General features: G+C 48.5%; 1 protein-coding gene across 2 annotated transcripts in view; it reads left to right on the top strand.

The window, feature by feature from the left end:
• Positions 1 to 16,247, top strand: part of STK11 (serine/threonine kinase 11) — a 131,864-nt gene that overhangs the window by 36,845 nt on the left and 78,772 nt on the right. For both annotated transcript variants that reach the window (XM_078670860.1, XM_078670861.1), the window contains exons 4-6: positions 3,064 to 3,196; positions 8,772 to 8,908; positions 9,519 to 9,646. In XM_078670860.1, coding sequence (XP_078526986.1) covers positions 3,064 to 3,196; positions 8,772 to 8,908; positions 9,519 to 9,646 — 398 coding nt within the window. The remainder of the gene's footprint in view (positions 1 to 3,063; positions 3,197 to 8,771; positions 8,909 to 9,518; positions 9,647 to 16,247) is intronic.

Raw genomic sequence — 16,247 nt, 5'->3', positions numbered from 1 at the left:
ATGTTATCATAACGAGTTTACTTGAATTTCCTTTCTTCGGAAAGCGCAGCTGCCCGCAACCAGAAAGCTAGTGGTCAATAAATGTGAGCACAACTCAAGGAGGTCCACACCAATTTATAAAAATAGCAAGTATCTTTGTGTTTAAGCATCAGAAGAAAATCGTTCAGTTAACTAAAGTTCAAAAAGTCATCACTTGATGCACTTTCTGAGTATGTAATTTTAACTTATGGGAGGAAAATCATATTTGGTTTACCAGTTCTTGTCAGTGACTTACAGGACCAGTGTCTGGAGTCGAAGGTGAGTACAGGGCAAGGTCCAAGGCCGCACCAACAGGTCACCTCCAGCGGCACGAAGGCAGCTGGGTGCAGGAGGAGACTGAGAGGCTAGTACTGTGAAACCAACGTGTGGCTTTGGTTCTTGCCATGTGGTGGGGCGTGTGGAAACCTTTACGCCTCTTCTCCTTGGGACAGTGCGTTGGGGCGCAGAGGGTTTTTCGAGTTACTGGTCTCTGTCTGACCACACTCGTGGTTGAGAGGCGCCTGCCAACAGAGGCTGCAGGCGACTTTGGAGTCCACGAGGAAGCACTCCACAGTGGGCACTGTACTTTGAGGGCTTGGGGAGCACACTGGCACCGTTGGCCAACTTCGAAATGGGCTTTGAGGCTCGGATGCCGTGGTGCTTGGCGGGGCCAGAGTCCTCTTAGTTCTTACTTTGCTGTCTGCCGAATGCAGGGGAAAGTTCTGCTGTCACTCTGTAGGTCCTGGTTCCTGAGCGAAGGCTGGCAGGCCTCCCAGGTTTTGGGGACTCACTCCCCGCCATCTTGCAGATGGGAGGGGGGGGGGGACCCAGCCAACCAGCGAAAAGCTTATGCCCTCCTCCCACTGGAGGGTGGCATAATAGAGGGTGTACCCACCCCAAGGAAGGGACCCATTGGTCCCAACATTTTACCTACCTGTAACGCTCCTAAATCTAGTATTTAGGTGCACCCCTGAACCTTGTTTCCTCAGACAAACTACAAGAAGAAAAGAAGGACCTAACTGCTGTGCCGAAGCTAATAAGAGGACGCCCCCCACTGGCTTGGCCCCAGCCCTACTGGCCTGTCCCTACCTCGAACCTGCTCCAACGAAATCCTGGTGTGTCCTGCAGCCAGCAACCCCGAGAAACCCAGAGGGCCTGCCTGCCTTCAACCCCAAAGACTCCATCTCCCATGAACACCGGATTTGTTCAACAGGCTCCTGCTCCGCCAGGATCCGCAAGTTTGCACCACTCTGCACCCAAGGCCCAAGTTAGATTGGCCCAATACCAAGATGAGGTCTCCCCGGCGATCCTGATCCGGCGATCCTCACCTGCCTCAAGCCTCCAGCTGACTCCAACAGCCTCGAACTGGGAGGTCCCCCCAACCGTGAGCAAGAGCTGGTAAGAAGATCTGACCCTAAAAGGCACCCCTGCACCCAACGCCCCATGGCCTTGGGTGGCCCAACCTACGGAGCCTAACCAACCCCCAGCATCCCAACTTACCTCTCCAAGTGGTGGTCACACCCAGAAGACCTTCGTCTCCAAGCCTGCAGTGTTTGCAAACCGGAGACTCCCCATTGAAAGCTACAGGGCACCCAACGCCAAAACAGCACTCTGTACCCGGCCGCCCCAGTGCCGCTGAGGGGGCTGGCCTGAACCCCCATTTGCCCTGAGCTTAAGTCCAGGAGCTTTGCTCCCACAACCCAGTGGCCTTCTCATCAGCAGCCACCAACCGGAGGCCACCTATCCCCCATTGGATACCATTGGGCCTCAGCACTCTGCACCTGGCCGCCCTAGTGCCGCTGAGAGTGTAAAAAGTGCATCCTTGACCCTGGGGGACCCCGGAGTCTAACCCCAGATTACCAACTCCCACAACAAAGTACTTAATTTTGAACCGGTAACACTATTTTCCTCCATAGGATAACATTGAGTGTTTTTCTATGAAAGGTGAGTGTGGAGTTGGAGAATCTAAAACAAATCTTTTTACAGCTGTACTAAATAAAAACCCTTTTACTTGCCTGTATCCAGGTATACTGCACTGTGTAAGAAAAGTAATCTACTGGTCATTTCTACTAAAAAGCAAATTCAAAGTATATGTACTGTATTTACAAAGCATTGCATTTCTCAGTAACAGTAGATCAAAACAAAGTGCATATACAATTGCTATCCAAACTGTTACAACTGTATATTTACTGCAAAGTATTTATCACTTACCCGTGCCAGGCTTGCTTGGTTCTAGGAAATAAAATAACTAAGAGTATTTGTATACAAAACCAATTAGTCTGAAGTTCAGTCTTTGAGTTTGTGAAATCATTTGCTGACTGAGTGTGTACAACAAATGCTTAACACTACCCTCTGATAAAGCCTTACTGCTCGACCGCACTACCACAAATAGAGAGTGAGGTGCTGTCTACTTTACCTCTGTCTACCTTTGGGGTTCCACTGGACTCTATGCACACTATACCTCACTTTGGTATCGTATATACAGAGCCAGCTTCCTACAAGTGTGGGTTGATCAAATTGAGATGTTTGATACCAAACATCCCTTTCTTCAGTGAAGCCATCATGTAGCTGGGGCACTTGTTTTCACCAGTGTCCAGCACATGTTTTAAAATGGCTTCCCTGTTCACTTGTACTGGCAGTAATCGGACCGACCAGCAGTGGCATGTCTGTTCATGCAGGAATACCGCCACATGTAATATTCAGCACCCTGCCTTAGGGCTGTCTGACCTGCTGTAGGGGTTGACTTAAAAATATTATATGCAGTGTAAGGGATATGTCGCACTGGAGTGTGTGACATGTCATTTTTTCACTTTAGTCTGAACCAAGGCATGCATCCTGCAATAGCAACCTGCACAGGTGATAAAGGTTTTGCCAATTGAGGGAAACAATTGTACAGTTTTGGGAAAGAGATTTGGCACTGGGGACCCGGTGAGCAGGAACTCCGTGCACTTCCAGTCAAAATCACATCCGTTACCAAGCAAAAAGTGGGGGTGACTATGTCAAAAAGGGCTGCGTTCTTACACTGACAATCTTCTTTTCTTGCAGGTATTTCTGTCAGCTCGTCGACGGGTTGGAGTATTTGCACTGTCAGGGTATTGTGCACAAGGATATTAAACCAGGGAATTTGCTGCTCACAACTGATGGGACGTTGAAGATTTCTGACCTTGGGGTGGCAGAGGTATGTGTGTTCTTATGTGGCGGGGGCTGCAGAGATGTGCACAGTTGAGCACGGGTTGCATTTGTACATGCCGAAGAAATTGTTTGTCAGGAGGAGGTAACCGCTATAAGCATGCACGCCTGTAGTATGTGTTTCAGGAGCAGATCACTGGGGCACAAGGTGGGAGGAGGTGGCGCGTATGTGAGCTTCAGGAAAGTGTAACTGGGATTGGCATGTATGCAGAAGGGTACACATGGCTCTGTCTGAAGACTTGTCAGAAGTAGGAGGTATCAAAAGCACGTATCAGGAGGAGGTAACTGGTATGTACATGGATATCGGGAGAGCATAGAAAGTTTGATCAGTAGATGGTATCCTCTCCTGAACCAGAAAGATCTTTTTTTAGCCCTGCGTGTTGAATCTGAGCATCAAAATCTGCGCTCTCATTCCTTTTGTTGAAAGGAAACTTCGGAAACATATGTGCATTTCTGTTCGCCAGACAGTCTTATCGGTCATGCGGGGTGAGGGTTGGAGAGCTCTCCGGGACTATGCAAGTCGCCACATGTGGTGGGGCGTTGAGCCCGCTTCTAAGTCACGGATTGTTATATCTCCCTTTTTCCCCTCCACTTCATCCATATTGCAGTTCAGAGCTGAATGTTCCTTTTCTGACTGCACGACTGGAGTATAATGCCCTCTTTTAAATACCTCTGGACACTTTCTGCAGAACAGCAGATGTTGTTCTATTAGCTAGACTCAGCCCTGAGGCTCCTGCCTCAAGCTCTTTGCAGCCAATCTTGAGGAAGTTATTGTGGTCTGACTCTGTGTCGCTGTTTCTCTCTGAGACTCTCTCTCTGATAGTCTTTTTATCTCTCGTCCCCCTCCCTTTTGATGCAGCAACAGTTGTTTAATTCACTCCTGACCAGACAGTGTTGCTTTGAATTTGCCTTCATTGACCGTTCCCGGCAGAGCAATAGATCGTGGTTCAGTAAGGGAGGAAGATGAGTGTCTCCTGCACCTCGTTGTTAGGGACCCCTGACTGTTGAGCTATTTTATTTACAGGTAGTTGCTTGCTTTGGAATCGATCATCGCATGTCTCACTAAATAAATACTATAGTGGTAAAACTGGCCCGGCCCCTCTTGAGTTTGCAAAATTGCCAGGCCAGGAGCTTGTCCCATGGGGTGTCTGGGTGTGGAATGTCATACAGAAAAAAATATTTTATGTGTCACTTTAATATTTGGTGAAATCTTTGTTCAGTTCTCGTGCCTATTGGGAAAATCCAGGGTGACTGAGTGCTTGGAGTGTACAGACTGTTTATAGCATTATTCTATATATCGTTCATGGATAAGTGTTTCCCCACAGAGAAGATATTTAAAAATGCAAATGAAGTTCTCAGTTTAGCAATAGAATACTTGGTTAATGCTGAGGGATATTCCTGTAGTATCCCAGTCTCCCTCCATTCCTCTGAAAGCATTCAGTCCTGCCTTTTCCGGCTACTTGAAAGTCAAGAGGCTAGAAGAGCGGTAGTGCGGCACAGACACTGTTCAGTGGTAGTAGGTTAACGTGCGCTGTATGCAAAATCCATCAAATTCTCCAGGCTGATGTCAGGCAATGTTCAATATGGGTCTGGTGCAAAGCGACTGTCTGCGTCCTTCGCATAGGAGCTCTTGAATCGGCACAATGCTTAAAGTGGGATCCTGCCAACCAGTGGTTACAGCGTCCAGCTTGTTTCAACAGGCTCTGGAAAAGCACTAAGGTTAGCACCTTTCAGGCCGATCAGCAAGATCATTGCACCAGTAAATGGCAAAGATTACTCCCGCGCTTGGAGGGTCGCCAAGGATAGATGGGTGCTGGTGGCTGCTTCTTGTGGTTAATGCTTACAGCTCATCAGAATACCCCAGGATATTTTTCCACTGGGACAGTGTCGAGGTACCCTCTGCAGCTGTTTTAGCACTAAGTCCGCTGCTCTCTGGAAACTGATGCTATTAACATTTCCTGGAAGCTCTGTTGCTGATGTGTAAAGATCTTATAAAGATGGGGCACCAATATATTTTTCCTTTTGGGAACTTTCAACAATCTAATAACTGGAGATGGGTAAAAATAAATTCCCTACAGATTATCGCTGCTCGTCTTCATGGTGAATTGTTCACAGTCTGAGTGCCCAAAAACCTTCATAAGCCGATAAGGGGGAATTCCTGTTGGTAATTCACGCTGCACAGTGAGTTGAACCTGCTCTCGGTTTCCCTGAAAGTCCCTCTAGGGACCTTCACAAATCGAATAGTAGAGCTGATGATAGCAGCAATATTCACGCCTCTTCTTATTTAGTCCCATGCTACAGTGCTATCATATCATCGAGCGCGTGCAGAAGCAACCGTCCTGTTGCATTCGTTTGTCTTGGGTTTGTTCTAAGAGAGGGGTGAATGCAAGGGTACTGCCCACACTGCAGGGGTCTGTTTGCTTGTACTAACCAACTGGCTTCTCTCAGTAATCTGACTGCTTCTTCCTAAAAATGTGTTCTGCTTGTACGTTCGTTTATGTGGACTTGGAATGTTCCGACCTAGAGGTTTGAAAAGTTACTGAACTGTAACATTAATCTTCAGTAGGCTATAAAAACCACTGATTCATAACTGCCCATCAGTCTTCGCCGTATCTTTTGTAGGGGAAACGGCCATTACAACGAAGCCTTTACAACGAAATCGTTAACCACGCATGCAGTACAACGCATGCGTGGTTAACACGAAAGCCTTTACCACGCATACCTTTACTACGAGGTTTGTAGTAAAGGTATATGTGGTAAACTAAAAAAGTAAACAAGCATTGAAAATGCCTATAGGTCTCGCAATAGAAGAGTTTGACCTTTTTCGTTTTGCAAATGGATGAGTGGCGTTGCGTGGATGAGTGGCGTTGCGTGGATGAGTGGCGTTGCGTGGATGAGTGGCGTTGCGTGGATGAGTGGCGTTGCGTGGATGAGTGGCGTTGCGTGGATGAGTGGCGTTGCGTGGGTGAGTGGCGTTGCGTGGGTGAGTGGCGTTGCGTGGGTGAGTGGCGTTGCGTGGGTGAGTGGCGTTGCGTGGGTGAGTGGCGTTGCGTGGGTGAGTGGCGTTGCGTGGGTGAGTGGCGTTGCGTGGGTGAGTGGCGTTGCGTGGGTGAGTGGCGTTGCGTGGGTGAGTGGCGTTGCGTGGGTGAGTGGCGTTGCGTGGGTGAGTGGCGTTGCGTGGGTGAGTGGCGTTGCGTGTGTGAGTTGCGTGTGTGAGTGGCATTGGGTGTGTGACTGTGCTGCCTGTGGCGAGTGCAAACTACAATCAATTGGCACAGATTAAAATAATATTTTTAAAACATGAGTTTATTATGCCAGTTTCAAAACAACTAGTAGTTTCACTTAACCTGCATTAACAGTAGCACTTGGAATATAGGTATTTAAACTCTTTGATGTCGCACATACGGCATTGAGTTGGGAGATCAACAGCTGAGCTGTACATTTTCAGTTTTGCGTGTAATTGTGTTATATCTAGGGAGACGGACGTGAAAGTGATCGGGGGAGGAGGGGGGTGGGGAGCACGTGAGTGGTGTATGTATGTGCCTAAGCGAGGTGCTTGGGAGAGCGAGGCTGTCCAGGAGGGAGGGGGAAAAGGGAGGGGTTATGGCAAGCAGGGGGCCTGATTATGGCCACAGCTTGAAGTCTTTGAAGTCTCCGCATGCTGGCAAATGGTGATGAGGCAGAGAGTCTTTGATTCAGAGTTGTACTTCGGAATTGCTTTACTTGGGGAGGAGCCAGACAAGCATGAGGGCCTTTGAAAGTCGGTAGTATAGACGGTATGTGAATGGCGACTTTGGGTGATGTTATCATACATGGTTCATGGCCCTGCACTGCAGAGCCGGCATATCGGAAACGCTTTATTATTTACTGTCAACGAGAACTGAAGGCGAGGGTGCTAGGCAAAATGCAAATATGGCGGGCGAGACAGTGCAGTGGCCCGAAGATGGGGGGTTGGGTAGTGTGGGGTAAACAAGAGCCACCCAGCAGCACGTGAGCGGGAGGCACCACTTGTAGGGGGTGGATGTGAAGAGGACTCGTCCCTGTGCACGCGAAAGTGAAAGCAGCGGCCGCATCAAAAGTGTGCAAATTTAAAATACAAACTGCAACGAAGTAGAGCATCAAAAAGAAACCGCTGTAGACTTACTGCAATTTGAGAGATGCTGTCGCGTGAAGGGACAAACTGAGTGTGTTACTGCAGTAGAAAGTGAAGAAAGGCAAACCAAGATGAAAAAAAAGTTAAAACAAGAATAAGACCAAAAGAGACAAGACGGAGGGAAGGCAGAGAAGGGGAGGGGGGAGGAGAAATGCGACACGGCGGGCAGGGGAGGGGGCGGAGCGGGGAGAGGGTTTGAAAGCAGCAGGGGCCTGGAGTGCGGCTGAGGGAACTGAAGAAATGCGACACGGCAGGCAGGGGAGGGGGCGGAGCGGGGGTGTGGGAGGAGTGCGCCTGAGGGAAAATACATGCAAGGCAGGCGGCTGGGGGCATGTGCACGCGCTTTTAAGCTCAATGCGCATGCGCATTGAGCTTGAATTTCACAGGCACTGCAAGGAATCGCCACGATTCCTTGCAAGTTGGTTAAAGACTGTTTAAGCCCCCATAGTCTCGCAAGCTCGATGCGCATGCGCATCGACAGGCGAGACCTAAAAAAGGGGGGGTTCTCCCCCCCCTCCCCCCCCCAAAAAGAAACTCACCTGAAGTCACGTCGGGTATCAGCGTCGTTTAAGAGAAAACGGAAAAGAAACTTCTGCTTTCTCTTAACGACGTATGACGTCACCACGCTAGTAATTGTGGTAAATGTTATGCGTGGTAAACGAATTCCGTTGTAACGCATGCGTGGTAAAGGCATGCGTTGCAACGGAATTCGTTGTAACGTCATATATTCGCTCTACAAAAGGAATATATGACGTTACAACGAATTCCAGACAGAAGACCGCCACTCCTTTGCACCAGCCGGTCTTCAGGCTTGTTCTGTAAGAGGTAGGCGTGCAAGGGTTGTGCTCGGGCGACAGATCTGAATGGCTTTTGTCAGCAGTCTGTTTACTTATTACTGTTTCGACTGTTGGTTTATAAAGTCCAAGAAGATTCCATAGTGAAGAATGGGAAGTTACTGACCTGTAACGTCAGTCTTAGAAGAGACGCTATGACTCTGATTCATGACTGCTTATCATGGCCTTCACCAAGATTTTCTAAAAAAAGGGGGGGGTCGTCAAGTCGCTTTTACTAACAAAAATGACCTGAAGTCATCCCTGTTGGATTCCCTTGATTTGATGTAAACTTTTCTTCGAGGCAGTGTGTCCTTTTCACTCTTGCAAGACCTTTTTTTTCTTAATAAAAACGGGTTGGGAATTAAACAAAAATCTTTTAATGTGTTCTGCAATTTTTTCGAAGCGGTACATCTGGGGTTCTAAATATTGTCATTGGGATTTGGATTTTATGGATTACACAATCCTTCATTAGTGGGCATTGCTTTCAGTAGTCTGGGGATGACCGCACAAACTCTTCTGTACAATGATCCGTATGTTGGAGCCGCTGATAACGAGAAATAATCTTGCTCTCTTTGCAGGCGCTGCATCCGTTCGCAGAGGACGACACGTGTAGGACAAGCCAAGGCTCTCCAGCATTTCAGCCCCCGGAAATAGCCAACGGCCTCGATACCTTCTCAGGCTTCAAAGTAGACATTTGGTCAGCAGGAGTCACCCTGTAAGTAACCACATTCATGCGCCTTGACCTCTGTGCTGGACCCTCTCGCTGTAGAACATGACCCGTTGTAACCATGTTCTCCATCATAGGGTCTTTTGAAATGTATCTATTAAAATGGCCTGCATGCGGAATCCTTCCTGGGATCATACTCCACCCAGCGATATTCCAAATATGAAAAAATTATGGTGATTCTGGTTCCAAATAAGTAGATTTTTATTCCTACTCCCAAAGCAGCAAGCAGAGTTGCATTTGAAGCACTGCACAATCATCAGTCTTTCTTCAATGTCAACCGCTGCACAGTCATCAGTCTTAATTGCATTTGCTTGTACTGTAAGGTTAAATGTGTGTCTTGGTCCTTTACTGAGCTGAAGAGGTCTGCATCCTCAGACTAACCTGGGCTGAGTTTGTCTTGATGTCTCTACTCTCCTGGTTTCACCGTCTGGCAGGAGAGGTCTTTGGTCCGCCTGCAGGTTCGGTTAAAAGGAATGGTGCAGTCTTGTGCACTCACCCTGACTCTTTGCTGGGCTTGGGTGACCCTCTTTAGGCTTCGAAGTAAAGACTTGCTGTTGTCTCTTAGCAAACCACTTCTTTCTTTTCTCTTCCTTTGAAGGTATAACATCACTACTGGCTTGTACCCATTTGAGGGCGATAACATCTATAAATTATTCGAGAACATTGGGAAGGGAGACTACAGCGTTCCAGAGGACTGTGGCCCCTTGTTGTCTGACCTGTTAAGAGGTGAGTGCCTGTTTAATTAAGACTCTAGATTGCATGCCTGGTGTGGGACGAGGTTCCTATTGATTTGCAGATGTCTGAGGCATGTCCTTGCCAGTGTATGATATTAACATGCACTAGTAGCCGTTGGGCTGAGGTGGGTTCTTCATTTAAATGAGACCCTTGGGAGGCAGCTTGATTTTCTGTCAGGGCTTCGTGGTCGGTTACGAGTGCTAGGCCAATCCATTAACCAGTTTTGACCCATCTGTTTTTTTTGGATGTGTTGCTGGACTTTTAGTCTAATTACAGGCGCTGTATGCGCAGCAGTCGTGTACGACCTGTGAACGTGGAGGGGCTGCCATGGAGTCGCCCAGGAGCTCTGCTGGTTTCCCTTTTTAGGTTTCGACCTGGCGAAAAGCTGCGCCGCGCAGCTTTTCGGCGCAGGTCGAAATCTGTTGAGTTACACTGTACAGTTCAGCCTCTCTCTTCCATTTGCTAGCTCCATAAATGGAGGCTAGCCATTGGAAGAGAGAACTGTCCGTCATTTCCCGAGGCGATTGGTGGGCGTTCCCGATGATTCTTTCCCTCTCCACCCTTTTCGCATCGTCATCGCGGCCGTGGGCGGGGTTTATTTTTTGCTGTTGTCCAGGTTTGTTTTGGCCATTCCGCAGCCGACCGCCGCCTGAGGAAGTCCAGGTGACTGCCTTCCTTGCCGTTTCCTCCCCCCTCCCGCTGTAGTGTGCCTGCCCGCCCCCTCCCGCTGTCCCTGTGCCTGCCCGCCCTCCTTGCCGTTTCCTCTCCCCTCCCGCTGTCCGTGTGCCTGCCCAAGCAGCATTTTGTTTATATTTGTCTTTTCCCTTTCTCATGTCCTTTTTCCGTTTCTTCTTTCCGTCTTTTCCCGTTCCCACCCCCCCCACCCGCTCGCTGTCCGTGACGTTACCACCCCCCCTCCCGCTGTCCGTGAGGCCTACGGGCTCCTCCAGGGTTTGTTTAGACTGCGGCCTCGCCTCCCATGCCAGCTCCCGCTATCAGCTGCACCATATGTGTGTAGTGCTTTCCAATGCACTTTTTACGTTTTTGGCTAAAGCATGTGCTCTTCATTTGATGACCGCTCACTCGTAGTTAATCTTCATATGATGAGACCACGTCTGTAGTTCCTTTACATGCGATGGGTGCTGTTCTCTTCATATGATGACCGCATGCTAATAGGTAATCTCCATATCATAAGAGCATGCCTATAGTTGATATTCATGTGGTGATAGCCTGTCAGTAACGGATCTGTGTGTAATGAACGGCGTTCAGTAGTTCCTGCAGCTCTTCTCCATGCAGTGGCAGGCTGTGCTCTCGGCACGTGCACAGCTACTCTTCATGCGATGACCCCATGCCGCCCTTGTTCCATGCGATGATACGTTACCGTCGTAGCTCACTGTGAGAGGACTGCATGTTTCATGTTCCTCTACGGGTGATGAAAGCCGTGGGTGTCTCACTTTCTGTGTTCCCTCACGTTAGGGGTTTATATTCAATCGGTGCAGTCTTTGAGACTTATTGCCTGGTCTTTAGGGAGCTTCAGTCAGAGGTGGGCAGTGCTTTATTATGGAGAAGAATACGTCCTAGCGCCTGCATGTTTCTAAGAATGTTGCTGGCGTTGTTGCAGAATGACGGGGTTGCCAAATGCCAAGGCCGTCTAGTCTGTATGTCACACCATGTCTGTTTATCCACCAGTATAGCTTTCCTGCACCTAGGTTGGACACGCCTGGGTTCCTTTTCATCTGTGTGTTCTCCCTTTGCCACTGTTGTCGGTCTTGCTCTCCCTCTTTCTTTCCGCCGTTGGGTCAGAGACTAATGGCTATCAATGAGTTCCGTCCCTAAAGAAAAGTGCCGGTGGGCCCCGCCTGCACACACCGGATAACATGAAGCCCTGGGGATGGGGTGGTTGTGTGGGCTGGAACAGTCTGTGTTGAGGCCTCTGGCACGATTGTGTGGAGCCCCCACTACCCCGTTGTAGCATTTTGCGTTAGCGGGGCCGTCCCTCGAACAGACCACCTGAGTTTCTTATTTACTTTCATTTTCATGTCAAGGGCCGCCCGCCCAGCAGTCTCAACTCTGGCTTCACACTAGATACCTTGTGCCCCCCTCACCTCAAAGTAACCAGCATTTGGCAGAGACCGCCCCCTGCATAAAAACACACGGTACATTTACAGACATCAAGCCAGTGTCTTTTCCACTTTAGAGAAGTGCACACAGCATGTACAGTGCTGAGTCTTGTATAGGTTTACCTAAAACAATAGAGTTGCCAACCTTCACTTCTGTTCTTTCATATGATAGGTCTGAGAGCGGAAACGTATATGGTGTGGGGGGGCTCTGTGTGGGTGTGTGGGGGGGGCTGTGTGTGGAGAGGGCTCTGTGTGGGGAGGGCTCTGTGTGGGTGTGTGGGGAGGGCTCTGTGTGGGGGGGCTCTGTGTGGGTGTGTGTGGGGGGGCTGTGTGTGTGTGGGGGGCTCTGTGTGGGGGGGCTCTCGGTGTGTGTGTGTGGCATTTGCGAGAGATTAAGCTATTGGCATTGTAAATGACAATGCCATTTATTTATCAGTTTTCAAAATCAACTCATAAATAACAAGCATTTGCAATGCAATAGGGCTCGCATTAGTAAAGTTAGAGTACTAGTATTGTAAATGACAAATTTTTTATTTATGTTTTCGTTTTGAAAATAGCTAAATTAATAACTCGTTTACAATGCCAATAGTGTTAACTTTTGCAAACGTGACCCCTATAGCATTTGTAATGCAATATGTGTTGCATTCACATGACTTAGATGTATTAATATTAAAAATAACAATGGGTTGTATTTTTTTCAATATTTAATACTTAAATAAAAGTTATTGTAATTTATAAGGGCAATAGCTTAAATTTTTGCAAATAACTTTTTGGAAGATTATGTTTAGTGTATTTTATTGTGATGAAAATACAAGAACAGAAGTCAAATCTTAAAAAAAAAATTGTGACATTTGTAATAAAGTTTGAAACACTGAGAGAACATATTTGAATCAGTTGTTGTTGAATGGTTGCATAGATAGATGCTGTGGTGGCTCTGAGTGATGTTGTGGTGGCGACGAGTGATGCTGTGGCGTTCAGTGATGCTCTGGTAGCGCATAGTGATGTTGTGGTGCCCCTGAGTGATGCTGTGGTGATGCGATGGATAGTGAGGGCGATAGATAGAGGGAGGGCGAAAGATAGATAGAGGAGGGGGAGAGATAGAGGCAGGGCGAGGGGTGGAGTGTGGGCGAGGGGTGGAGTGTGGGCGAGGGGTGGAGTGTGGGCGAGGGGTGGAGTGTGGGCGAGGGGTGGAGTGTGGGCGAGGGGTGGAGTGTGGGCGAGGGGTGGAGTGTGGGCGAGGGGTGGGGGGATGGATGGATGGAGGGATGGGGTGGGGGGATGGGTGGGGGGATGGGTGGGGGGATGGGTGGGGGGGATGGATGGGGGGATGGATGGGGTGGGGGGGATGGATGGGGTGGGGGGGATGGATGGGGTGGGGGGGATGGATGGGGTGGGGGGAATGGATGGGGTGGGGGGAATGGATGGGGTGGGGGGAATGGATGGGGTGGGGGGAATGGATGGGGTGGGGGGAATGGATGGGGTGGGGGGAATGGATGGGGTGGGGGGGAATGGATGGGGTGGGGGGGAATGGATGGGGTGGGGGGGAATGGATGGGGTGGGGGGGAATGGATGGGGTGGGGGGAATGGATGGGGTGGGGGGAATGGAGGGATGGATGGAGTGGGGGAGCCGAATGGATGGAGTGGGGGGATGGAGGGATGGATGGAGTGGGGGGATGGAGGGATGGATGGAGTGGGGGAGCCGAATGGATGGAGTGGGGGGATGGATGGATGAATGGAGTGGGGGAGCCGAAGGCAAGAAAAAACGAGTACAATCAGGGAAGCAGAATGCAAGACAAGAAAACAAGTACAAATCTATAATACAGCTAATAAAAACGTATCTGCTTTCAAGAAAAGTGAATGTTAAAACAGAGGCCAAAACGCACAAGTTTACCAATATTAAGCTTCGATATGCATCAATGGAGACCAAAAGAGATCTTCAATATTAATAAAATATGGCCACCACATATAGATTTAAACCTCCATAGTTCAATCACCCTGGTGGCTTAAAAAACATTCACCTACTAGAAACTGAAGAAAAATCAACTGAAATAAAAAATAGAAAGCAGCAGATGTCTGAAGGCAAAAGATAAAGCGCTGCCTTTGGCAACTATTGAACAGATGGCAAAAACATCCAGCAGGCGCCCTCTATAATTCACTCCTCTTGAAACAACTCTGAGTAATACATCCGAATGTTTCACTGCAGTGTAGGCATAAGACGTTGCCCAATAATGCAGATCAGGTCTGCAAAGTAAATCTATGCAAAATAAACCATTACAAAGCAACTTCCCACATGTATTGCTAATACAAAGCAAAAGATGACCGCTTTATATAGTGAAATACTTTGGTGTTGTGCTAGTAATAGCTTAATTTAGGCCCACGGACACTGTAACCATCTTAAAGGGTTATGTGCTTATTGGTTCTTAGCCTGTTGTAGGAGAGTCCTCTGCCAATGAAACGCTGAAACAACTCAAACACTCCGTTAAAATGTACTGGCCTGCATGGATGGATTTATTAAGGATGTGGCCGATTTTCTAAGAAGGTGGACACAAATCTTGGACCGTAAACAAGTGCAAGCGATGCGCTTAATGACAAATATCAGGGAGCTGGGCGGACAGCAGGAGCTGGGCAGGTAGGACACGTGGAGTTGGAGCAAACATGAGGGTGAGTGCAGGGTTCCCTGCAGCTGGAAACCGTTCGCTGAAGAAGGGAAGAAACAGGAAGCTGGGGTGAAGCAGTAGGCGAAGATGGAACAGACGGGAGGCAGGGATACAGAAATGAAACTAGACGGTTCTAAATGTAAGCAGTGCCATGTGCTACGGCGATAAGAGGGCGGAAAGGACGGCCGTGGGAGGAGAAGTAGGAGAGTGGTGCAGGCGGGGGGTGGGGAGCGGAGCCTTTGAAGGGAAGAATAGAGGAGCATGGAGAGGAGACAGGAGAGCTGTGTTTACCCTTCCTTTCTCAGACCTCATGTTTAGGCTCTGTGGTAACTGGGGACAATCTTGCTGGGGTAAATGTGAAAGGAGAAAGCCACAATATTATTTTTAACACAGGTGCACACACATACATAAGACGTGCTTGCTTTACAAAGCAAGTACAAATACCTAAACATATATCAGCAGTGTGGAAAGTACACTCAAGGCATTTAAGTCAGGTTATTTCGAGGGCCATCATCCCCTCTAAAGCCAAACTGCTCCAGTTCCACCTCTCACAAGGCGTGGGCAGCAGGGACATCCTGCTAGGAATGGACTGCTGGTCCTGTGCCTTTGTTTGAAATAAAGTTGCATAGCTGCCAACCGGTCCGAAATCGCCTCAGATAACCTGAGGTGGCTTTTAGGTAACAGAACACTGCATTCTGGGACTTGGCAGTTTAATGCGTTATAATCGTGTTCTCAAAAATCCCATCAGGACAACCTGACTGTCACAGCGACACTTGGCAGTTATTAGTAGTGTTTGTGCTGGGTTTAGCTCCCAGATAATCGACCACATACACCAGGTCCATCCGCAGATTTTCCTATTGCTAAAATGAAGGATATTTCTGAGCTGTCAAACTTTTGTTTAAACTTGTTGCCTAAATAGCTCTTGAGTTTTCGCACCAGTGCCTCTTTTTCCCAGATCATGTGGCGCGATGCACTACTTTCAGCACTACTACCTAATGTGACACCTCCAGAGATTCACTGACTTTCGAGATCATGTCCTGCCATTTTATCTGTAGCACCTTATACTGCTTGCAGTCCTTTGTTAGCCCTGGCAGCACCTTTCCTGGTCCCGGCGGTCTCCTGCTTTAAGAAGACAGTGGCATGAACAGAATGTAGGCAGGGTTCAAAAATGTGTGTTTGCATTCTTTAGCTTTGACTGACATAGATGAAAAGTTACCTCAGAGTTCAGCAGGACGAGGAATGTTTAACTCTGGTTAATTTGGGTCTCTCGTTTTATTGGCCTTTAGAAAAGGTTCCCGAAGTAACCGTCTTAAGGCTTGAGAAGCTTACAGTGACAGCCACGAGGCACTCTAAGTGGATTTATGAGTCAGCGTCGTACTCCTACGGTGCTGCCTTTGTCGATTCACCGGGACTCTTGTAGTGCTTCCTGAATGTAGCGCTTGTGATACCATCAAACTGATGGGCACCTAAAACTGAAACCCTAAACTGTGGCCAATTAGAGGCGCAGGATGGCAGGCAAAGCGTGCAGCCTCCTGACTACAAAAACACCAATAGGCCCGTGTGCACGACATGACTATAAGGAAAGCGCTAATGTCCAGGAAGAGCCTGCAGCATTCCAAACACGCTGTGCCTCTTTCACATGTGACGCACATAGTTTGCTCCGCCATTAGCACCGCTTTGAACGTGTATTTACACAACAAACAAGCATGGCAAAGCGACCCGACGCAGAACCAAAGTTTCCCCCAAAAAAACCTTTATAGGCAAATTGTTGATAATGCTAGGAGAGGGATTAATCCAAACCCCACACCCCTGGGT

The sequence above is a fragment of the Lissotriton helveticus genome, chromosome 12, assembly GCF_964261635.1.
Source record: "Lissotriton helveticus chromosome 12, aLisHel1.1, whole genome shotgun sequence".
NCBI lineage: Eukaryota > Metazoa > Chordata > Amphibia > Caudata > Salamandridae > Lissotriton > Lissotriton helveticus.
This window is presented reverse-complemented; position numbering and strand designations above follow the sequence as displayed.